The sequence below is a fragment of the Pristiophorus japonicus genome, chromosome 16 (assembly GCF_044704955.1).
Source record: "Pristiophorus japonicus isolate sPriJap1 chromosome 16, sPriJap1.hap1, whole genome shotgun sequence".
In the NCBI taxonomy this organism is placed as follows: domain Eukaryota; kingdom Metazoa; phylum Chordata; class Chondrichthyes; family Pristiophoridae; genus Pristiophorus; species Pristiophorus japonicus.
In genome coordinates this window covers 40271727-40297104 of record NC_091992.1, presented here as the reverse complement: position 1 = coordinate 40297104, position 25378 = coordinate 40271727, and the positions used below count along the sequence as shown (strand labels likewise).

The following is a 25378-nucleotide window of genomic DNA, read 5'->3' as shown; positions in this document are numbered from 1 at the left end:
GCGACGATACCCCGTTTTCGCACGCGGTATCCCGGGGGCAATTCTGGGCGGGTCTCTTCTGGCGCCTGCCCCCGGGCGATAATTCATTAGCAAAGGGCTTCAATGGGAGTGTTAGTGTATTATTGGAATGGGCTACAATGTGCTGAGAGACCTTTGCTCAACTCCTAACATTTTGTTTGTTTTGAGTAGCAGAAAGTTGCTCAGTGTCTTGTCTGCGGTGCTACTGTGGATTGTTCCTTTAACGTTCCTTCAATGGAGAAGATATTGGAGGGGGATTAAACAAACTATAAGGGAAAATGTTCAGTGAGTGAATTGAGGGAATCATGTTTGCAGTGTGGTTTGGAAAATCTCTCTGTTAGAAATGGTAATTGTGAAAATGTAAGTCACAGAACGACTGGTAAAATCTCAACTCTTTGGATAAATGACCCTGATTCCCCTGGTGTAATATTTGGGGAGAGGAGTTTGAAAATGAGCCAGATCACGGGATCAGACCTCTCAACTGAGACTGGGTTTGCTCGACACATTAACAGCGTCAAGTATGAAAAGCAGTTTTTGTGTTGAAAAGACTCCATCAGTGGCTCCTAGTTTTCCTGCTCAGGTTACTAAGGAAACCCAGGAGCAGATCCCTCTAACACTCTACTGGTAAAGATCACTGTGTGCATTGGAAATAAAGGAAACGTATTAAACTGTAAAGAGTAAGTGCCCCAGAAAATAACTGAAATTGGTTATACCATCTTTCCCAGTCTGAACCTCTAACCAAATTTAATCACCAGCAGCTAGCTGTAGGATGATGCTTCCTGATATAATATTGAACACATTTTTGTCAGTCTGCTGTCAAGTAACCACCATAGAACCATTATTTAAAAAAAAAACAAAGTTGCAATTTTGCTCGCTCTATAGCGGTATTAACATTGATATACCCCAGCTGTATGACAAGTGAACATTCCTGTTAGAAAATAGTAATCTCCCTTGCCATTGTAGTTCTCATATCCACATGGAATTGATTTTCCTGGTTTAAGATATTTTGTTGTAAATTGTACAGAAAATGCTAACTTCTTCAGATCACGTTGAGACCCTAGCACGGATTATCTGTTATCTCCTCTAGGTCGTGAAGCTTTTCTTCCATTCTTTCTTTTTCCATTAGATCCAGTTTGCTTGGGACCTGAAAGAATTGCAAGAGTAGATCATCATGTTTATCTGCACATCATAAAATCTAAGACATATTCTGGAACCAAGGCTAAGATCTTTACAGGAGGAGAAGAACAATGTGAGACAAGAGGGCCGATTCTAACTCAGGGCAGGAATCGGGCAAGCGGGGGCCAAGGCGGGCGGCAGATCATGCTGACCTTGGCAGTGTGAGAGCTGGGTGATTTTAACTCCCAGGCCTCATCTGCGTGCATCTGGTCAGTTTCCTGCCTGAAACCGGCAGGAAGAAGTAGCTGGTCAATGGGACCGAATGGAATGTCGGGCAGCAGGAGAACAAATTATATACTGAGGGATAAATTGACTAAGGTCCTATTGTGGAGCATTTCTCTGTCATATTCGGGTATAGTAGATTTGGAGAGTAGGGTCAACTAGAATTTCATGCTGTAAAATATGACAGCAGAGTTGCAAGTCTCTGAGAAGTTGATAAAGTGTTTATGGGCTAAATACAATAAAATGTTTTGGGTTGGTTTTCACTACCACTGCCTGGGCGATAATCTGGTGGAACACATTGCTCCCCTGTTTTTGATTTCAATGGGATGAGGATTAGATGGGTGATCCGCTCTCCCAGATTAGCACTCAAATGATGAAGATGAAAATGACCGCCTTTGCGTTTATATTCAAACCTTTAAACCCCGATGTCAAGCAATAGCACTCACTGAGGCTTTGGATTTCAGCTCTTACCTTTGCAGCTAGGTGGTGCAGAGTTCCACCGTCCGTTGCTCAGACATTTTATCGTATCCTCCCCCGCCAGCTTGAATCCAGACTCACAGGTGTACCTGACCGAGGATTTACAGATCGAGAAATGGCCCTGAGCAATAACAGGAATGGAGCCACAGGGGGTCACTGTAAAGGGAACAAATAGACACTGATCAGGAGAGGGGACGCCTAGAATTACTGGGAATATTTGAAGAAGCGTTGTGTACATCACAGCACAATGCTCAGAATACTAGAAAATGAAACAGAACAATTAGTGAGAACAGAAGAGCAGAAAAATGTGAAGTGAATCTCTGTGGTATGGAAGGTGGGATCTGGAGACAGCTCAATTCTACAGCGTATTTGGCAAATGTAAGAATAGAAGTAAATGTGAAATGAGTAAAGCCCATCCAACTAATCACTCCAGAGAGGCCATTCAATTCCCTGAGTGACAACCAAACACAGGGAAGAACAGAGTGGCATTTCTTCTTGACACATGAATAAAGAAAGGAATTTTCAACCACTGAAAAGAAACTAACGGAAACTATTGCGACCAGCTTTTAGTGATTGCCTGTGTTTTGGAAATGTCTCAGTTCACCTTTTATATGGATGGCTAATTGGTTTCATCTTTGTGAGCCAGCTGGTACAGTATGAGTTTCATAGGGCAGAAAATTCTTGACCCCAGAGAGCTGTTAAGGCTGGGTTATTTAATATATTTAAGATAGAGATAGACCGATTTTTGAATGATAGGCGAGTCAAGGGTTATGGGGAGTGGGCAGGAAAGTGGAGTTGAGATCAAGATCAGGTGTTGCACTGTGCTTTATAGTATTGTGCAGCACTGTACTGTGCTGTACTGTGCAGTATTATGTTGTGATACACTGTCCTGTGTTGTGCTGCACTGTACTGTGCAGTATTATGTTGTAATACACTGTCCTGTGTTCTGCTGTACTATGTTGTGTTGTGTGCCATGTGTGCGGCACTTCAACACTCTTCCCGGCCAGCAACTTGTAACAATCCGTGCCATGATATTAAACAATGGCATTAGCTGAAGGGCAGAGTACAGATGTAAAGAGGTTGCATTATTTTTCTATAAGGTGCTGGTCAGACACTATCTGGAGTAGTATTTGCAGTTCTGATCACAAAAACAAGATTACTGCCTCTGGAGACTTTTAGAGATCTGACCCAGGGCGATTGAAGGGATCAAATACCAAAGGACACAAGCTTAAAATTAAGAGCAAATAGACTATCAAAGTGGATGGCATAAATGGGTTCAGGAGACAATTAGGCTTGCTTTTGGGGAGGGACATGATTGAGGGATTGGGTGAGAAGATGAAGGATAGGATGAGAAGAGTAGGTGAGGTTGAGTGATATGATGAGGAGGCAGATAGGTGATCTGATCTATGTTAACGGGTCTAAATTTCCTGCTCCTTATGATTTTGTCCTTAACCCTATTGGTCCTTCATTTTTGCAGTCCTTGGAACAGTAGAGCAGATGGAAAAAGTTGCAGCAGACAATAAACACTTCTGAATGAAAAGTTTGAATCACTAAAAGAGAGAAATGTTAATGGAGTTCAGAGTCCCAGCTCTCAGATTCTCTTTGCCCGTTTCTTACACCAGCAGATTTGCTTAGGTTTTATACTCAAACATAAATGAACCGTAATGTCAGGTTTGTGGAAGCTGGGCCCAGCCCAGGAATGCCATACCTTTCACATCCTCCTTCCAGGCACTCAGGTCTACCTGTGGTATCTGGCTGCAGTTTACATATCCTTCTGGGAATTGTCTGAATCTAAATGCATCCCGAGGAAGAAATTGAATCCTGGTATTATCACAGATTATCCTGGACATGGAGATTTGGGCAAGAGCCTGACGCTGGCTGCCAGTAAAAACTCCTCCATGTTCCCACCAGAATCTAAAAAATAAAGAGGAAACATCATTGTGAAGTGTCTGAAAAGTACAAATCCGACCTACTTGTTGACTGCATACAATCCATAGAGACTATCTGCATTCACTGAGCTGAGTATTGCAACTGGTCCACAGAGAATGCTGGGAAGAGACAAAACTTTCACTGATCACACATTTAGCAGGTGTGTGATGAGGGGTTGGATTTTACATAATTTAAGGAACAGACTCAGTTTCTCAGTCTGAAGATTTAACTAGGATTATCCATTGTGTTCACTGTACAGGCCTGGACAACATTCTTGCCTCCATTTGTCTTACATCATTACCACTTCTGTCATTTAATCATCTCCTGTCCTCCACATAATCACAGACCATTGGGGAAAAAATTAGTCTTTGCCTATTTTGGTTCATCACCCGGTACAACTGGGCAGAGTGTGCACGGTGAACACGCCACTCTTGAAATTGCATCGAGGTCCTATGTACGTCCTGGGGTCCTGATTCGCACCTAGTACTGAGGCTCCCGCCTGAATCAGAGGGGTGCCTGGACTTGCCTTGGAGCGGGAACGGGACGGTGACTGCAGCACGATGGTTTTAGGGCCACTACCCTTGAGCTTCCTCAGGAGGCGGAACAATTAATGCTGGGTTTGGCCTCAGTGAGTCTCCAATTGATTGGCACAATGGAAAGGAAAAGGCCAGTGGCATAATCTTCACAGTTTTCTGCACAGTGATGGAAAACCATCACCAGAATCTCAACATGCTCTACCCAGCAAGACAACTAATGACTGATTGAACCCATCACAAACCAGGCTGGCAGATTGGAGTGTCAGGAAGCCCTGGGTCTCTGATCTGCGATCCCTTGAATTGAAGTGGAAACCTACAATTCAACGAATATCAAAGCTTTCAGGTGTTTTTGTTCTGGTAATATTGCCCATTACCTGTCTCCATCTCTCAGGTTCTGGAATTGTTTTCCTATTAAACATGCGAACAAAGGGCCCATCTTCCCACCTTCTACGAAGGGTTCAGAGATTCCCCCCAGCCACACGTCGATGTTGTCTGGGGTTCCGTACAGCCTGATCAATCTCCTTGCTAATTGTGCATTGTTGAGGACTGCAGTAAGTTCAGTCAGACTCTTGGGTTGTGAAAGGTCACAGAATTTCCGCCAAGCATTGTAACCTGTGACATTGAGAGAGAAAATACACCTGTGAGTTAATGTGTGACAGTTGCACTATAAAAAGTACACGATGAACAGGTTTTATTGCCACGCAACATTCCGAACTTAGAAAGGCTGGTGTGTGATCTGTGCCAGGACTCCAGCAGTGCCTTTCTGAAGCTAACCAAGCACAGGTTTGTGGAATGGTCTGGGAGGACACTCCCTTGTTATTTATCTTACCATAACTTGTGAAAGGGGGGCGGTTGGAGGAACGGCTTCTGCTTAGTACCACTCTGGTGGCACTGCCTAAAATTCAGAACTCAACAGGTAGAGGGGGTGTGAACATGAGTCTTATGACTCCATACACCATAGACCACAACCCACAAATCTATTCTTGAAGTCTATTAGAACTCACATCAGCCTTTTAATCACTGTAATTTTACACAACTGGAGGAAGATTCATTCGTTGGGCACCCTGTGAAACATGTGATGCAAATGTATCAAAGTAATCACAGAACCTGTAGTAATTACTCCACAGTCATTGTAGAATATACGAAAACTACTCTCCAGTAATCATCAAACATATAATAAAGAGTCTGCAGTAAGAAAAGAATATGCAATTATTTTTCTGCAATAATTACTCCACAGTCATTAATCTACAGTAATCACAGAATTTACAATGATCACTCTGCAGCAATTATATAAGCGGCAATCATGATGTAGTAATCACACAATTTACATTCATTATTCTGTAATTATCATATCTATAAAGTAATCACTTTGCAGTAATTATATAATATGCAGTAATTACTCTGAAGTAATAATGGATTATGCACCCTCACCTTGGAGTTAGAAGGCTGTGGGTTCAAGTTCCACTGCAGAGATGCGAGAATATAATCTAGGCTACAGTTTCAGTGCAGTACTGAAGGAGTATTGGCAGTGTCATGTTTTGGATGAGACATTAAAACGTGGACTTCTCAAGAGCATGTAAAAGATCCCATGGCACTATTTGAAGAAGAGCAGGGAAGTTCTCCCTGATGTCCTGGTCAATATTTATTCCTCAACCAGCATCGATAAAAACAAATAATCTGGTCATTTATCTCCCTGTTGTTTGTGTGACCTTACTGTGCGCGAATCAGTTGCCGTCTTTTCCCTACGTTATAATAGCAACATTATAGTAATTCATTGATTATAAATTGCTTTGGGTATCATGAGTTGTGAAAAACGCAAATTGTTTTTCCATATATTGGTAAGTAATGTTTGGCATATATCCCGTGTTATATTCTCCTTATTAAATGCTGGCACAATACCTAGTTTTTTACTTCAGTTGGCCAGGATAAATGCATCCTGGTCTAATGAAGTGAAGATATCTAAAGATTTCAACAGACTTGAAATGATGGTCGGTTTGGCTACCGGGCACTTGACGACACCAGAATAGTTATGGTGGGTTCTTATTTACCTCATGTGCAAGAGGTTAAACAAAAAATCTCTGGGAGATTGAGTAGGTTAGCACCTCCCATTAGCGCCTGCAGAGGGCTGCAATGAGGCGCTGATTCAATAGCACCAGGGTGAGGCGAATCCAGCACCACACACCAAATCCGACCACCATATTGCGCCGCCGGTACTGTTGGGGACTTCAACGCCAGGGAGATCATGATGTCAGTAAACGTGCAATGCTCACTGGGTGCCCAATCTGCAAAATTCATTCTGGCCACTTACGTTTGCGCCTCGACCAGGAAGCCGGCTCCAGCGACGTTATTTAAAGGTATCTAAAGGCATCTGGATTAATCACTCATAGCTGTCTGGGCTGGTTAGTTTCAGTGGTATCTTGTCAGTTTCAGTCAGTGGATCAGTTTGTATGAGTAATTTCAAGGTTCTTTTTTATTAGCAGTTTTCTGGCAAGTGCAAACTGGCTACATTATTTGTTCAAAGATTCAAACTGCTACACTTGGCAACATTATTGGGGGCTGTGCTGGCATGCCACCTTGCCCTCCAGAATCTATGGAAGAGGGAGTGTAGGCAGCCAAAAACATGGGAACATATGCGCAGAGCGATGAGGATGAACAAAAGGGCTCCCACCAGGAAGCCTTACCCTCCGAGGGTATTCCGACAGCACCTCTCTGACCTTCAATTAAGTAAGGAGCAGTGTATTAGATGACTCTGCATCGCCAAGGTGGTGGTCACAGAACTCTGCACCTCCTCTAAACACACCTTCAGCCTCACACCAGGATGATTTAAACCCTAGATCCCTTTTGCTCACCACATGCCCATCATACCATCCCAGTGTCATGCCATATCACAGCGCCCTCCTGGGTGCAAAGATGAAATGAGAGAGACCACAAAATATTGCAAACTCCATAAATACATTTATGCATAAACATATCACACATATCACAATCATTCTAATAACTATTAACCCTTGTGCCTGCCATAGTTGTATAGCTGTCATTGTGTGCAGGGCACGAGATGTGGGTGTTAGTGTTGGTTGATAGAGATTGCTGGTGGGTGAGCAATGGGGTTGTGGTCCTTTGGGCAGTGTGAAGCTTGTGGTACAGATGGTGGTATGTAGCATTTGTTGAGCATTCAATCACCCTGACCACATGACTGAGGTGAATCTGCCATGAGCACACCTGCTTCAGTCCTCCATGTCCTCCTCCTTGTACTTATCCTTGCTGAGGCAGCTGCACAGCGAGCATGCAAATGAGGTGCTGCAGTATCAATGAACTTTCCCTTTAAGTACTGGGAAAAGCCTGTGGCAATGATGAGTTGATATTCGACTGCACCCGATATTGGTCCACCTTTTGAGTGTAATGCCACTGAGCTTGGCATTTAAGACTTGATTTAGTGCTCTAATCATTTCTTTGAGCAGTGAAAATGACTTTCATGTGCAATCTAAAGCATTAGCGCCTGGTGCTAATTCTCAAACTTTTCTAAAGATATCGCCCATTCCTAGGCTATAATGAATTTCTAGCCCAGTTTATCTATGTGGTTTTCTGCTAAAGATGGATTCAGGAGTATGAACCCCACTCTTAACACGTACAGTGGGAGGTATGAAAGTCATAAATAATTCCTACAGATCTAAGACAACAGATGAGATACCCAGAGGTGTGATTTTGATCCCATTTCCGCACTCTCTGGTGATTGAAAAATGACTCTGGATAATGAAGTTATTGGAGTAACTGGCATTTTAACAACATGTTTGTCCGAGTTATACTCTATGCTGTGTTTGCCTTCCTGTTACCTGGGATTCCATGATCTCGGGAGCGCTGCATATTCAGAGAACCCAGGTCCAGCGCTATATTACTGGTCAACTCAAACAGCCTCTCGCGCAGTTCGTCTGGCATCATCTTGTCCTGTGTCTGCAGTTTGGCGGGTGAGCCCAACAATCCTCGCATGAGGGGATCGACTCCACCTAAAACACAAACACACACACAGTGAAACACATTTTGTTAATCCATTTCCTCGTTTTTCATCCCACTCTCTAATCTGCAACTGGTGGTAGAGTGACCAATAGTTAAAGATCTCCAACTGAATAGCACGGCAATGTCTGTGACAATGATTATTACCCAACAAAAACACCACTGAAACAAACTACTCAAGATGTACCATGTTCCCCAATGGATTAGTATTCCTAAAGCAACATTGATATAAGAGTGAACAGCACCGCAGATCAGCCCTTCCTCTTGACAGGCAGGAGTCAGAAGATAGACCGTGGTTCGTTGCATTACAATAAACTGTAACTGTGTGTTATCAGGTAATGTCCTGTATCAAAGCCTGAGGTGAATCTGAAGGAAAAAGGCTGAGATTTCACTCAGAATGAACTCCTCAGTTCTGACTGTTGAACATTCAAAACAAACAATAACTTGCAGCGCAGTAGAATTGAGATACGAGGCTTCTACACAACTTAACCCAGAATAGAATTCTGTCTTTATCTGTGTGAAGAAGTGAGTCATTGATGGATTTATGATGCCCAATAATTATTACAATACAAACAAAGCAGATCAAAGCCAACCAAATAACAGCAGGTGTTTGGCCTGCTCCATGAGAAACATGAACTCAAAAACCAAACCACACTGTATGAACAGAGTGTGAGACTGGTCAAAAATTCAGATGACATGTTGAAGGCAGTGGTGGAGGAAACCAGATCCAACACAGAGCACATAGATAACAACTGAACTTCCAGAAACTGGGATTTGGGTTAAAATCCTCTCGTTAATAAACATAAAAGAGTGGCCTGAACTGTTGATATCCCATGGGCTGCAATGTTCAAAGTGAAACATGCAGGATCTTGCTTTGTGTTTGAGCATTGCCGGTATTTTCCTGACCTTGTTGGTAAAGTGACAGACTGGGATATCTGTTCATTTACATGATCTCACAAGCACCTGACCGTGGATTGTGAAAATATATCATCAGCCAAGGCTACACTGTGTACCCCTGGTCTTCTATCAAGCCCCTCATCGCATTGGTGTATGAGCAGTGCAGCCTGAGAATAAATGCATCATTTCTATTCCAGGTAGCATGCATTGACGTGCATAACTAGGTGGTGAGTATCATTCACTGCCTGGACACTGGGGAGAATGAAATCTCTTCCTGTTGATGAAGCTGATTGACTTTCAGACAGGGGCCTGTATAGCCACAGGGGTGGAATCAATGGCAACCTGCATTTGCAGGAAATCAACCATTTGGAAGAACTTGATGTCTCTCTTTCTCTGCTTTGCTGGGTCTCTATGGAACTGTCTGAATTTAGAGCTGTGCCTGAATAGGGAATTTGAGACATGTCTAATGCAGCAATTAACTGCCGACTGACTAATGTAACTAATGTCACCAGTGGTTACCTAGAAATATCTGGATGTATAAAAGTCAGTTCTGACGGATGGTCATCGACCTGAAATTTTAACTGTTTCCCTCTTACAGATGCTGTCTGACCTGCTGAGTATTTCTAGCAATTTCTGTTTAATTCACATTTAGGGCCGAGCCACTGGTGGAAAGAGGCTGTCAGTCAGGTTCCAACAGTCGGCATTAGCTCTGCTGGTGACCGGGGAAAAGCAGCCTTTTCGATAGGTCCTCGGTTTTCGGTAGACCCTGCGGTTCAAGTACTTTCAGTTTAGGGGTTGCCTGCGTGTAGGATGCTGCGCTCTCCTGGCCTCCATCTATTCGTTCTTAGGGTCCTCTTCATCCTCTTCCACAAAGCACAAGAACAATGGAGTCACCAGAGGGAAATCTATTCTTTTCCTTCAAACCTCAGAGCAAGTTTCACAAAGTGCTTGAAATGCTCAGAAACTGTAGCTTAAAGTAATGGAAATGACTCCCAGTCAAAACAGCACATCGTTCACCTTCCCAATCGCTTCCGACCTGTGGGCTTTGTTACAGTGGTGGTGTTTATCAGGGTGGTAAGTAATTGGAAATATTGTGCGACACTTGGCTGCGCCCAGCGCTGTTTCTTTTCAATGTGTGGGGCATGCTCAATGGATACCAGGTGGATAGATTGGGTTCACAACAAGCTCATGAGAGGGAAACAGTGGCAGCCATTTCTAGGGGCAGAGTTTAGGTGAAGAGCCTCTTTGACCCATTTTACATGACAAACTGCCTGAAAAATGGTTGTTTTTCTTTTGGGGTAAATCCAGGTCCACATATCAGGTGGAATCACTTTCTACCAGCATCTTGCCCCATTTTTAGAGGGAATAACCAGCATCCCCCAACTTATTAAGCACAAACCCAAGTTCTCTAATGTCATGTGTACGGGCGAGCGAAAACTGTTCATTAAATTGATTCATGAGATGTGGCTGATTGAGGCAAAGCAGTATTTATTGCTGTAGTTGCCTTGAAATGGTGGATCTGCTGGGCCTTCTTGACCCACTGCAGTGATGGTGGTTCCACAATGGCGTTAGGAATTCCAGGATAGTAACCCAGCTGTGATGGAGGATCAGTGCTGTATGTCCCCAGTCAGGTTGGTGTGTAATTTGGTGTCTGTATGATCTTAATTATGTGCAACTATAGGGCACCAAGAGCTTGATCTTCCTGATGTTTACCTCAGAAGAATATTTCCAGGACCTCCCTGACAGGTGGGAGGCAGAGCAGGTCCTGAGTGAACTTGTGTAAACAATGTAGGGGTTGATGTTCCTGACCTCGCATCTCACTTTAGTTATTGTCAGCACATTGGTCGGCTAATTGGAAGGATACCTGAAATATAAGTATTAGGGCTGGCACTGGGACCCGTTCAGATGGGAAGGTCTGCAGAGGAGTGGGGGCAGTCTAAAAAACACGAAAGAATTGTTAGCCTTCTTTCAGCTCCCCTTTCCCTCCCCATGATGATTTTATGACATTTGGACCTTCTGGGAAAACAGCAGTTAGAAGGTCCCGAGGCTGAGGCCTGCAACTGTCATACACTTTCCTCTTATTTACCAGCACTAGGCATTTCTGGAGCAGCCCTGAACTGGGATGCCTCTGGGCAATGTTGATGGCCCTTGACAAAAAATAACAGTCCCCACCCTCCACCTCCCCCTCCACAAGCTATGGATGGGAACAGTGTACTTTGAGTGTGCTGCTCCTGCCTACTGCTGGGGCAGGGAGGGTCAGGAAAAATAGGCACTTCAGTATTCAGCTCTATACCGTAAACCTTATACACTCACAGCTAGAATCTAGTTACTGAAAACACCCGCTATGTGCCCATTAATGAAATCCAACAGTGCTCACAGTATCAATCCAATGTCTCAGGTTGAGTATGCTGCAGTAGTATTAAAAGGTGCTACCTACCTTCCTTTACCAGTTTCCCGGGAGTGAAGAAAGTCAGGTGCAGGAGCAGGTTTTTGAACTCAGGGTGCTCCTGGTAGTTTTCACCAAAGCGGGACAGTGTTGGGCGAATGGTGAGATGTCCGAAACGGAAAGCTGCCGTTGCGAAAACATTGGCAATACTGGGATCTACAAACTCATCGTAGTCTGCGTAATCTGGTAGAAATTTCTGTGTTGCATCCTTCCCAATTATCAGGGGAACATAGTCTCTGTGATTTATTATCTGCAGCAGTGAGAAAAGTTATCGTTCAGTGTAATTTGATCTAAAAACAATAAACTCAAAAGGGATCAGCTAATGGCTCAGTGGGTAGCACTTTCGCATCTGAGTCAGAAGGTTGTGGGACCAAGTCGCACTCCAGGGACCTGCGCACAAAAATCTAAGCTTATGCTCCAGTGCAGTGCTATTGGAGTGCTGCACTGTTGGAGGTGCCGTCTTTCGGATGAGCCATTAATCCGAGGCCCTGTCTGCTCTCTTAGGTGGACGTAAAAGATACCATGGCACTATTTCGAAGAAGAGCAGGGGAGTTATCCCTGGTGTCCCAGCCAATATTTATCCCTCAAATCAATATAGCATAAGCAAATTATCTGGTCATTATCACATTGCTGTTTGTGGGGGCTTGCTTGTGCACAATTTGGCTGCAGCATTCCATACATTACAACAGTGACTACACTGTAAAAGTAGTTCATTGGCTGTAAAGCGCTTTGAGATGTCCAGTGGTTGTGAAAGGCACTATATAAATCCAAGTCTTTCTTTCTTTTCCTGTTCGAAAAAGATCTCTTCACCTTGTGCATTGGTTACAGGTGTGGCCCAGACAGAGGGCTCAAGGTTTCTGCCACTGCTGGTCTGGGAGTGAGTGTGACAGAAAATCTCCCTTTCACCCTGGGACGTGGGCTAGTAAAGGAGTTCAGAAAGCAAACACAGATACTAGATATCATAATTAATAGCTTCTCTTTATTCATATCCCAATAAGTGGGTTTCATGTTGACCAACCTTTTACCTCAGCAAGAAGAAATCGCTTGAATACAACAGGCCACCTGACCCTAGACCAGGGGCACGCCACTGTCTGACCCCAGAACATGGGCACCCCACTGTCTGACCCCAGAACAGAGGCAGCCCACTGTCTGATCCCAGAACAGGGGCACCCCACTGTCTGACCCCAGAACACGGGCACACTACTGTCTGACCCCAGAACAAGGGCACCCCACTGTCTGACCCCAGAACAGGGGCACCCCACTGTCTGACCCCAGAACAGGGGCACCCTACTGTCTGACCCCAGAACAGAGGCAGCCCACTGTCTGACTCCAGAACAGAGGCACCCCACTGTCTGATCCCAGAACAGGGGCACCCCACTGTCTGACCCCAGAACAGGGGCACCTCACTGTCTGACCCCAGAACAGGGGCACCCCACTGTCTGACCCCAGAACAGGGGCACCCCACTGTCTGACCCCAGACTGTCTGACTCCAAACTAGGGGAAGCCAAGTGTTCACTTCAATGTCCTTCTGTAGTTGCTTAATCCACATATCCATCAATCATTTTCTAAAAAAGTTTCACCTCGCTCCCCTTCTTACTCTTAATTTCTTCATTTTTAACGTGTATCTCCTGGGATTGATCCTTTCAGCATAATGACCAACTTGCCTTGATCTGCTTTACCAATTCCCTTCATAATTTTCATCTCAGTCACCAAAGAAAACAGATTTAATTTTGTTAGCCTTTCCTCAGGACACAGCCAGAATCCTCTTTGTCGTTCCCTCTGCAGCTCATTCCTATGATCAGGTGACCATAGTCCTCAATATGGAGTCAGACCAACACCTTATACAACAATATAAAAGGACTGAAAACATAACAGGTTTGTTTGAAAACATAACAGCGAGAAGCAAAACTACTACCTTGCAAGTATTACACCACCAAAAAATCACAAACGCAATCTCCAGTGAAACCAATCTCAGTCGCTGTCCTTATATTTTGGTTGATTTGTACTGGGATGTAATACTTGCAAGGCAGTATTTATTGCCTATCACTAGTTTCCCTGAGGACAGTAAGAGTCAACCACACAATTTGGGACTGGCATCAGATGTAGGCCAGACCTGGTAATAGTGACTGGACCCTTTTCAGAAGGTTGGATTAAAAAAAAATCTGGTATTAGCCACAAATGACCAGATTTATTAAATTCAATTTCCCAACTTACTGTGGTGGGATTTGAACATTAGTTGGCGAGTCACATAACCACTAGTTTACCAATGACATTTTCTCTCTACCTGTTGAAAAGCTCCCATGATTTTTCTCGCTTCCAGGTAGGTTGTATTTCCACTCCAGTGCGGGTTCAGTCTCTTTAGCTCTCTCGCTAAGCGATTGTGTTCCCGTAGAAATATTGTGTGAAATGATAACAGCCCCAGCTGTTCGTTCACACGTACATCACCTGTGGTGAACATGTTTGGTGTTGACAAGTATTACCTTCGTACTGTTAATGAAGGAGGACAAACATACAGAGAAACACCCATAGAACAGGCACCTGAGCTTTTTTTCCATTTATGGGATGTGAGAGTCGCTGGCAAAGCTGGCATGTATTGCCATTCCCTAATTGCCCTTGAGAAGGTGGTGTGAACTACCTTCTTGAACCACTGCAGTCCGTATGGTAAAGGTAATCCCAGTGCTGTTCGGGAGGGAGTTCCAGGATTTTGACCCAGCAACTATGAAGAAACGCTGATATATTTCCAATGCCGTTGAATGTAGAAGCGCAGAATGCTCTGCCCAGTGTGTTTTAACTGGAGTGGACTTAAACAGTGATTTATTTGGGAATAAAGGAGTGAGAATTCAGAGAAGAGGGAGAAGGACCTAATTGGAGGAGGTATCAGTGGCGGCAGAACCTTCAACTATTTCCAAAAAAACAAGGAAAGCAGGTAGTTGATTGGTTGGTGAGTATTGAGGGTTTTTTCTCACCTTTCTCACTAACCTAGGACTGTGGTTTAAACGAGGTGCAAGAAACTATAAAGTACTGTATTAAACTTATAGCTTAACTAGTTAAACGCATTAATATAACTAACCCTAACCCTAAATCATTGTATAAACACTTTAATAAATTAAATAAGGCTAGACTAAGACATGGCAGAACAGGTTATGTGTCTGGACTGCAGTATGTGGGAGTTTGTGGACAGTGAGACTGTCTCGAGCAAACATGTCTGCAGGAGATGTCTCCATCTGAAATCTCTCCGGCTCAGGCTCATTGAGCTGGAGTGTGTGATGGAGTCACTCCGACACATAAGAGAGGGGAAAGAATTTATCGACAGATTTATCCACAATACAGCCATACCCCAGATGAAAGCACAGGTTCAGGAAAGGGAGGGTGTGACTGTTGGGGAGCCGAGTAGCAGGGATTTAGGACAGTTTGAAACATAGAAACATAGAAAATAGGAGAAGGAGTAGGCCATTTGGCCCTTCGAGCCCGCACCGCCATTCAATAAGATCATGGCTGATCATTCCCTCAGTACCCCTTTCCTGCTTTCTCTCCACACCCCTTGATCCCCTTAACCGTAAGGGCCATATCTAACTCCCTCTTGAATATATCCAATGAACTGGCATCAACAACTCTCTGCGGCAGGGAATTCCACAGGTTAACAACTCTCTGAGTGAAGAAGTTTCTCCTCATCTCAGTCCTAAATGGCCTACGTCGTATCCTAAGACGATGTCCCCTGGTTCTGGACTTCACCAACATCGGGAACATTCTTCCCGCATCTAACCTGTCCAGTCCTGTCAGAATCTTATACGTTTCTATGAGATCCCCTCTCATCCTTCTAAACTCCAGTGAATAAAGGCCCAGTTGATCCAGTCTCTCCTCATATGGCAGTCCAGCCATCCCTGGAATCAGTCTGGTGAACCTTCGCTGCACTCCCTCAATAGCAGGAACGTCCTTCCTCCGATTAGGAGACCAATACTGAACACAATATTCCAGGTGAGGCCTCATTAAGGCCTTGTACAACCTCCCTGCTCCTATACTCAAATCCCCTAGCTATGAAGACCAACATATCATTTGCCTTCTTCACCACCTGCTGTACCTGCATGCCAACTTTCAATGACTGATGAACCATGACACCCAGGTCTCGTTGTACCTCCCCTTTTCCTAATTTGCCGCCATTCAGATAATATTCTGCTTTCGTGTTTTTGCCCCCAAAATAGATAACCTCACATTTATCCACATTATACCGCATCTGCCATGCATTTGCCCACTTACCTATCCTATCCAAGTCACCATGCAACCTCTTAGCATCCTCCTCACAGCTCACACCACCACCCAGTTTAGTGTCATCTGCAAACTTGGAGATATTACACTCAATTCCTTCATCTAAATCGTTAATGTATATTGTAAAGAGTTGGGGTCCCAACACTGAGCCCTGCGGCACTCCACTAGTCACTGCCTGTCATTCTGAAAAGGACCCGTTTATCCCGACTCTCTGCTTCCTGTCTGCCAACCAGTTCTCTATCCACATCAGTACATTACCCCCAATACCATGTGCTTTGATTTTGCACACCAATCTCTTATGCGGGACCTTGTCAAAAGCCTTTTGAAAGTCCAAATACACCACATCTACTGGTTCTCCCTTGTCCACTCTGTTAGTTACATCCTCAAAAAATTCCAGAAGATTCGTCAAGTATGATTTCCCTTTCATAAATCCATGCTGATTTGGACTTGAGAAAGAGTTCCTACAGACACTGGACCTGTCCAACAGATACGATGTACTCGCTACCTGTGAGGACAAGTAGAAAGACTGCAGGGAGGACAGCCACAATGCAGACCAAGGCACCATGGCTCAGTTGGGTACGAGGGTGGGAAGAGCAGAATAGAAGTGTGGTAGTGATAGGGGACTCTATAACTAAGGAGATAGATAACATCCTCTGCAGCCAAGAACGAGAATTCCAAAGGGTGTATTGCCAGGGTAAGGGATATCTCATGGTGGCTGGAGAGGCACGTGGAAAAGGAGGGGGTGAATCCAGTTGTCGTGGTCCATGCTGGAACAAATGACATCGGTAGGAACAGGGAGGAGGCCCTACTGAAAGAGTATCAGGAGTTAGGCTCTAAATTATAAAGCAGGACCTCGAGGGTAATAATCTCTGGATTATTGTCCGAGCCATGTGCAAATTGACAAAGAAGCACACAGATCAGGAGAATTAACACATGGGTAAAGGGTTGGTGTGGGAAAGAGGGGTTCCTTTTTATGAGTCACTGGCAACAGTTCTGGGACAGGACGGGCTCCACCTGAATCAGGATGGGACCCTTGACCAAGTGGAAAGGGTAAATAGGCAAGGATTTAAACTAGTAAGATGGAGGGAGGGATTTATAAGAAACGTAACCAGCCTAAATATAAACAAAACAAGAAAAGAGAGCATAGGAAAGAATAAAGTAAGGGAGGATATTGATGGTAAGGGAATAAATGGAGTTATAAAATGGGAGTGTAAAAGATGGTTGAACATAAAGTGAGAGGCAATCCTATTGAAAATGAGTTAAACTGTGTGTACCGCAATGTCCACAGTGTCCATAATAAAACAGGGGAGCTGAAGGCAATCATGTGTTGTGAGAAACCAGATATAATAAGGATTACTGAGACAAGGCTAAACAAAATGCAGGACTGGGAATTAAGCATTGCTGGGTATAACATATTTAGAAAATAGAGAGAGGGAAAAACAGGAGGTGGAGTAGCTGTAGTTATTAGGGATAACATAATGACAGTAGAACAAAATGATGCAGCTATCAGCAAGACAAAATAGAATCCATATGGCTAGAGATAAAAGATAATAAAGGATCAATCACACTAATAGGTATAGTCTACAGACCACTTAATAGTGGGAGTGAAGAAAGAAATATGCAGAAAAATTAGCGAAATTAGTAAAAAGACATAGAATAATAATCATAGAGGATTTCGACTACCCTGATATTAATTGGACAGAAGAGGTAGGTAAAGGGGATAAAGGAATGCCGTTCCTACAATGTGTATAGGACTCCTTTTTAAACCAATATGTAAAAAGCCCAACAAGGGAGGATTCACTATTGGCTCTAGTAATGTGGAATGAACCGAGCAGATCATAGAATTATAGAAAAATTATGACACTGAAGGAGGCCATTTGGTCCATCATGTCCATGACAGATAAGAGACGTAAAAGTAGGGGAACATTTAGGCAATAGTGACCATAATATAATATGCTTTCAGATGATAATTGAAGAGGACATAAATATGCTGAAAACCAGAGTAATATTGGAGAAAGGTTTGAAGAGCTGAGAATAGAACTTGGGAAAATAAAATGTGCAAAAATATTGGCAAAAACGATGTAGAACAGCAATGGGAAACATTTAAAATGGTGTTTAACAGAGTGCAGGAACAATTTATTCTGTTAAAAGGAAAGAACAAACTAAACACTAATGAGACTCCATGGATGAATAAAGCCATAAAGGAACAATTGAGGGTAAGGAAAATGGTATAGAAACATAGAAACATAGAAAATAGGTGCAGGAGCAGGCCATTCAGCCCTTCTAGCCTGCAGCACCATTCAATGAGTTCATGGCTGAACATGAAACTTCAGTACCCCCTTCCTGCTTTCACGCCATACCCCTTGATCCCCCAAGTAGTAAGGACTTCATCTAACTCCCTTTTGAATATATTTAGTGAATTGGCCTCAACTACTTTCTGTGGTAGAGAATTCCACAGGTTCACCACTCTCTGGGTGAAGACGTTTCTCCTTATCTCGGTCCTAAATGGCTTACCCCTTATCCTTAGACTGTGACCCCTGGTTCTGGACTTCCCCAACATTGGGAACATTCTTCCTGCATCCAACCTGTCCAAACCCGTCAGAATTTTAAACGTTTCTATGAGGTCCCCTCTCACTCTTCTGAACTCCAGTGAATACAAGCCCAGTTGATCCAGTCTTTCTTGATAGGTCAGTCCCACCATCCCGGGAATCAGTCTGGTGAATCTTCGCTGCACTCCCTCAATAGCAAGAATGTCCTTCCTCAAGTTAGGAGACCAAAACTGTACACAATACTCCAGGTGTGGCCTCACCAAGGCCCTGTACAACTGTAGCAACACCTCCCTGCCCCTGTACTCAAATCCCCTCGCTATGAAGGCCAACATGCCATTTGATTTCTTAACCGCCTGCTGTACCTGCATGCCAACCTTCAATGACTGATGTACCATGACACCCAGATCTCGTTGCACCATTTAAAATGGTGTTTAACAGAGTGCAGGAACAATTTATTCTGTTAAAAGGAAAGAACAAACTAAACACTAATGAGACTCCATGGATGAATAAAGCCATAAAGGAACAATTGAGGGTAAGGAAAATGGTATAGAAACATAGAAACATAGAAAATAGGTGCAGGAGCAGGCCATTCAGCCCTTCTAGCCTGCAGCACCATTCAATGAGTTCATGGCTGAACATGAAACTTCAGTACCCCCTTCCTGCTTTCACGCCATACCCCTTGATCCCCCAAGTAGTAAGGACTTCATCTAACTCCCTTTTGAATATTTTTAGTGAATTGGCCTCAACTACTTTCTGTGGTAGAGAATTCCACAGGTTCACCACTCTCTGGGTGAAGACGTTTCTCCTTATCTCGGTCCTAAATGGCTTACCCCTTATCCTTAGACTGTGACCCCTGGTTCTGGACTTCCCCAACATTGGGAACATTCTTCCTGCATCCAACCTGTCCAAACCCGTCAGAATTTTAAACGTTTCTATGAGGTCCCCTCTCACTCTTCTGAACTCCAGTGAATACAAGCCCAGTTGATCCAGTCTTTCTTGATAGGTCAGTCCCACCATCCCGGGAATCAGTCTGGTGAATCTTCGCTGCACTCCCTCAATAGCAAGAATGTCCTTCCTCAAGTTAGGAGACCAAAACTGTACACAATACTCCAGGTGTGGCCTCACCAAGGCCCTGTACAACTGTAGCAACACCTCCCTGCCCCTGTACTCAAATCCCCTCGCTATGAAGGCCAACATGCCATTTGATTTCTTAACCGCCTGCTGTACCTGCATGCCAACCTTCAATGACTGATGTACCATGACACCCAGATCTCGTTGCACCTTCCCTTTTCCTAATCTGTCACCATTCAGATAATAGTCTGTCTCTCTGTTTTTACCACCAAAGTGGATAACCTCACATTTATCCACATTATACTTCATCTGCCATGCATTTGCCCACTCACCTAACCTATCCAAGTCACTCTGCAGCCTCATAGCATCCTCCTCGCAGCTCACACTGCCACCCAACTTAGTGTCATCCGCAAATTTGGAGATACTACATTTAATCCCCTCGTCTAAACCATTAATGTACAATGTAAACAGCTGGGGCCCCAGCACAGAACCCTGCGGTACCCCACTAGTCACTGCCTGCCATTCCGAAAAGTACCCATTTACTCCTACTCTTTGCTTCCTGTCTGACAACCAGTTCTCAATCCACGTCAGCACACTACCCCCAATCCCATGTGCTTTAACTTTGCACATTAATCTCCTGTGTGGGACCTTGTCGAAAGCCTTCTGAAAGTCCAAATATACCACATCAACTGGTACTCCTTTGTCCACTTTATTGGAAACATCCTCAAAAAATTCCAGAAGATTTGTCAAGCATGATCTCCCTTTCACAAATCCATGCTGACTTGGACCTATCATGTCACCATTTTCCAAATGCGCTGCTATGACATCTTTAATAATTGATTCCATCATTTTACCCACTACTGAGGTCAGGCTGACCGGTCTATAATTCCCTGCTTTCTCTCTCCCTCCTTTTTTAAAAAGTGGGGTTACATTGGCTACCCTCCACTCGATAGGAACTGATCCAGAGTCAATGGAATGTTGGAAAATGACTGTCAATGCATCCGCTATTTCCAAGGCCACCTCCTTAAGTACTCTGGGATGCAGTCCATCAGGCCCTGGGGATTTATCGGCCTTCAATCCCATCAATTTCCCCAGTATACAGTAAGTACATAGGCAGCCAGGGGCATGCATGATAAGAGAGAATACAAAAAGATTAGGAGAGAAGTCAAAAAACAATTAGGAAGGCACAGAGGAACTATGAAATTAAATTATCAAGGAACATAAAACAAAATAATAAAATATTTTACAGGCACATCAATAAAAAAACGAAGGTTGGGATGGGAATTTGGCCATAATGGGATAGACAGGATAATACCACAGGTAACAATATAGAGATGACAGAAATATTGAACAATTATTTTTCTTCAGCCCTTACCAGGAAAATAGAACCGTTGGACATGTCATTGGATGGTGAAATTGATAATGAGATAAGGACATTTAAAAAAAAAATAGGGGATCTATTAAATAAACTAATCAAACTCAAAGAGGATAAAATCCCTGGTCCAGATCGTTTGCATCTACGCATTTTAAAAGAATCTAGGGAAGAGATAGCAGAGGCATTACTACACATATTTAATAATTTGTTCGAAAAAGGTGTAATGCCAGAGGATTGACGGGTAGCTAACATAATATCTATATTTTAAGAAGGGGGAATAGGACATGTCCAGGGAATTATAGATCAGTCAGCTTAACATCAGTGGTAGGAAAAATAATGGAATCCCTACTAAAGGAGAAAATAGACGAACATCTAGAAACCAAAAATAATGGCCATAAAATCCCGGCCTTGCCGGGTCCGTACGGAATCTGTACGGACCCGGCGAGGCCTCACAAATGCCGGTTTTCGGCGCACAATGCACATGCACCGAAAACCAGCTTTTCTGATCTGTCAAGATTTCTCTTGACAGGTCTTCCACATCCCCGGGAAAAGGACATTTGCACGGGGAAGATTGGGCTACTTGCCCATTTCTTGCCCAGCGAATGTCCTTAAAACTTTTATGCCTGGTAAAAGCATGTGCATAACCTACTTTTACCAGCGTAAGAGTTTTAAAGCACATAAAAATAAAATTTAAACACACATTTTTAGAGTGGGAGCCCTGTCCATTAAGGTACGTTTATTTTGGAGCCTATTAAAAGACATAAAAAAGAAATGCAAAAAATATAGATATTTTTTTAAAAACATTTGATTAACTCTAATTTCAATTGGTTTTGGAATTGTGAGATTTTTTTGTGTTTGTTGTGTTATGTTTGGGTGTTTTTTTTCTATTTGATAACAATAGGAACTTGGAGTTACGGAATTCCCATTGCAATCGATGAGAATACTGTACTGTGATTGGTTGTCCAGGCCCACATGACTCCAGCTCTAGCTTCTCTGCTCCAGTTTCTATGTGTGAGCCTCTAGAATGGGGGCATGCTCTGATGCATGGGAAAAGAAGGCCTCCCACCACAATCCAAGGCACCTCCGGGACCACCAGGTACTTTCGGAAAATAATTTCGGGTTGGAGGCATTCGTCCGAAGGAAGCCTTGGACTGGAATTTCAGGACCATAATAACAAATAGTCAGCATGAATTTCAAAAGGGAAACTCTTGCTTGACCAACCTCATCTTTGTGATTGCACCTATAAGAAATTATTTTAGAGAGATGGTCTAGGGATCAGTTTACTTTGTTATAAAATCTGATTAGTTCCTGCTTACATGGCTGTACAATCTGATTGGTTGAAGTTTCCGATTCTGCATTATCCCAAGAAGAAATCACAGTGCAGTGCTACACAATAGCCCTGAAATTCCACAGGGGATCCTGAGAAACAGCATTAAACAGCTGAAAGCAGAGTTATAGTGACAGACCGGTAGATCCACTGTGGAACTAGGGGACAATAGCCTAGAAATTGGCACGCCTCTTTTCCTGCCTTTACCAATATGGCCACTGGCACATTTCTGACATGGGATGTGCATTCAGCCCACCTCATTGGATGCTTTGGCGTCTGTTTTAAGCCTGTCAACCAATTTCTAGGCAAATATCTCCTTTCAATCTCAGTTCTTCGGATGTGTCTTAAACAATAGCGGGGTGCAGCTGTGTATGTGAAAGGAATGACCCGTTTGGGGGTGGCATGTGACAGGATTTCTTTATCCAGCTGTTACTCACCACCTATAAAACATGGAGTTGAATTTTGACTGATGACACAGCTTTCCCCCATTCTTCCACAAAGGTTGCTTGAAATGGTGTTAAATGGTAAATATTCTAATCCATTGTCAGAGAATGCTTCATTGACAGCCAACAGGCCGAGTTCGTTGGTGAGGTTTCTGAGTTTGTTGGCCAGACACGCTGTGCTGCCATAGACTTCATTCATATCGAGGAAAGCGGTGACAGAGTTGATCTGCTGACGAGTGTTAAATTCTCCAAACAATGAGCCTAGCTCACCACTGCCACATGCAGGAGCCGATCGGAAGAAAGGCATGCACATGTTATTGCTGTCTGTGATCCTGGTGTCATGTTGAGGTATCTGTCAGTAGGGGTCCAGAACACGATTACAAATAGTTAGTCACAAATGGTTCTACAAACACTAACAGGAGGAAGATAAAGAAGATTAAGGCTCTACAAAATAGTGGTGGTTTCGCTGGTTGGACTGTAAACTGGTTTAGGAGTAGAACACTGAGTGTGATGGTAAATGGAGGAAGCTCTGTCAGGAGTCCGTGGGAGAAAAATTCGGCCACACCTGTCCAGTTTTTCAGGTGCTAAGCCTCCAATTTGGTGAGCAGGAAGCGAGTTAATTAAAACCAAGATGTGCACTGCCCGCCTTATTAATCAAGGTAAAAAAAAGTGGTGTGCAGTGCAAAGATCCCTCTAATATTTTTGGTGCATGGTCTCATCAAACTCGCTGCGCAGTACATTTCCAATGGCAGCAACTAATGAATGGTCTGTGCAGGCTCTCCCGATTGGTGCATTGGGCTGGTGCCCACACCTGAAACAGGCGTTAGACCCTCCGCATATGCAAATAAGGGATCTGATGCCTGTTTCAGGCTCCCACTACAAAATTTGTCTGTCCTGAGGTAGCCAGCACTAGTTGCACTCAGGAAAACTAGGCCTACATGCAGCCTATCAGACTGTGCTTAAAGTGACCGACAGTTAAGCCACAAACACAGAGTTTTCTTGCTGTCCTGAGAGGTCTCTGTACCTTAGCTCCCCCTTCCTTACCCACATGAGGAATTTTTAACCTATCCTGGGGAACACAATCCCTCAATGAACACCACCAAAAACAGATGATTTGGTCGCTTATTCATTTTTTGTTTATGGAACCTTTATGTACAATAGCATATGGATAGATTGTTGATTCAGGATTTGTTTTGTACTATCTGGAGCACAACATCAAAAACCCAAATACTACATCAGAATGAAACAGAGTGGAGGTCTTACCTTAATTGGGAAACAAGGACTTTTCTGAACACAAGTAGTTTCACAGTTGATGCCATCATTGAAAGTTTGGAGGCTGCCAGATACCGGGGTCAAAGTCATGTCGTGATCAATCCACTGACCCCACTGCATAAATAAATGACTTGTTTCTGTATCCAAGTCCACGTTTTCATTGAGTGTTCTCAAGATTATGTTAGACACCTTTCGGACCTGGAGCAGAAGCGCAAAGCATTCATTACATAGAAATATAGAAACATAGAAAATAGGTGTAGGAGTAGGCCATTCGGCCCTTCAAGCCTGCACCACCATGCAATAAGATCATGGCTGATCATTCCCTCAGTACCCCTTTCCTGCTTTTTCTCCATACCCCTTGATTCCATTAGCCATAAGGGCCATATCTAACTACCTCTTGAATATATCCAATGAACTGGCATCAACAAATCTCTGCGGCAGGGAATTCCACAGGTTAACAACTCTCTGAGTGAAGAAGTTTCTCCTCATCTCAATCCTAAATGGTCTACCCCTTATCCTAAGATTGTGTCCCCTGGTTCTGGAGTTCCCCAACATCGGGAACATTTTACCCGCATCTAACCTGTCCCGTACCATCAGAATCTTATATGTTTCTATGAGATCCCCTCTCATCCTTCTAAACTCCAATGTATCACGGCCCAGTTGATCCAGTCTCTCCTCATATGTCAGTCCTGCCATCCCGGGAATCAGTCTGGTGAACCTTCACTACATTCCCTCAATAGCAAGACGTCCTTCCTCAGATTAGGAGACCAAAACTGAACACAATATTCCAGGTGAGGCCTCACCAAGGCCGTGTACAACTGCAGTAAGACTTTCCTGCTCCTATACTCAAATCCTCTAGCTATGAAGGCCAACATATCATTTGCCTTCTTCACCGCCTGCTGTACCTGTATGCCAACTTTCCATGACTGATGAACCATGACACCCAGGTCTCGTTGCACCTCCCCTTTTCCTAATCTGCCGCCATTCAGATAATATTGTCTTCGCGTTTTTGCCCCCAAAGTGGATAACCTCACATTTATCCATATTATACTGCATCTGCCTTGCATTTGCCCATTCACCTAACCTGTTCAAGTCACCCTGCAGCCTCCTAGTGTCCCCCTCACAGCTCACACCACCACCCAGTTTCGTGTCATCTGCAAACTTTAGATATTACACTCAATTTCTTCATCCAAATCATTGATCTATATTGTAAAGAGCTGGGGTCCCAGCACTGAGCCCTGCAGCACTCCACTAGTCACTGCCTGCCATTCTGAAAAGGACCTGTTTATCCCGACTCTGCTTCCTGTCTGCCAACCAGTTCTGTATCCACGTCAGTATTTTACCCCCAATACCATGTGCTTTGATTTTG

At 43.7% G+C, this 25378-nt stretch overlaps 1 protein-coding gene across 1 annotated transcript in view; it reads right to left on the bottom strand.

Moving 5' to 3' along the window:
• Window positions 1-926: 926 nt before the first annotated feature.
• The window catches only part of LOC139227020 (eosinophil peroxidase-like), a 28614-nt gene continuing 4162 nt past the window's right edge, over window positions 927-25378 (bottom strand). The window contains exons 4-12 of the mRNA XM_070858110.1: window positions 24001-24207; window positions 22732-23089; window positions 13994-14154; window positions 11701-11959; window positions 8189-8359; window positions 4733-4970; window positions 3602-3807; window positions 1888-2049; window positions 927-1162 (exon numbers count right to left, since the gene is read on the bottom strand). Coding sequence (XP_070714211.1) covers window positions 1086-1162; window positions 1888-2049; window positions 3602-3807; window positions 4733-4970; window positions 8189-8359; window positions 11701-11959; window positions 13994-14154; window positions 22732-23089; window positions 24001-24207 — 1839 coding nt within the window. The 3' untranslated portion in view covers window positions 927-1085. The remainder of the gene's footprint in view (window positions 1163-1887; window positions 2050-3601; window positions 3808-4732; window positions 4971-8188; window positions 8360-11700; window positions 11960-13993; window positions 14155-22731; window positions 23090-24000; window positions 24208-25378) is intronic.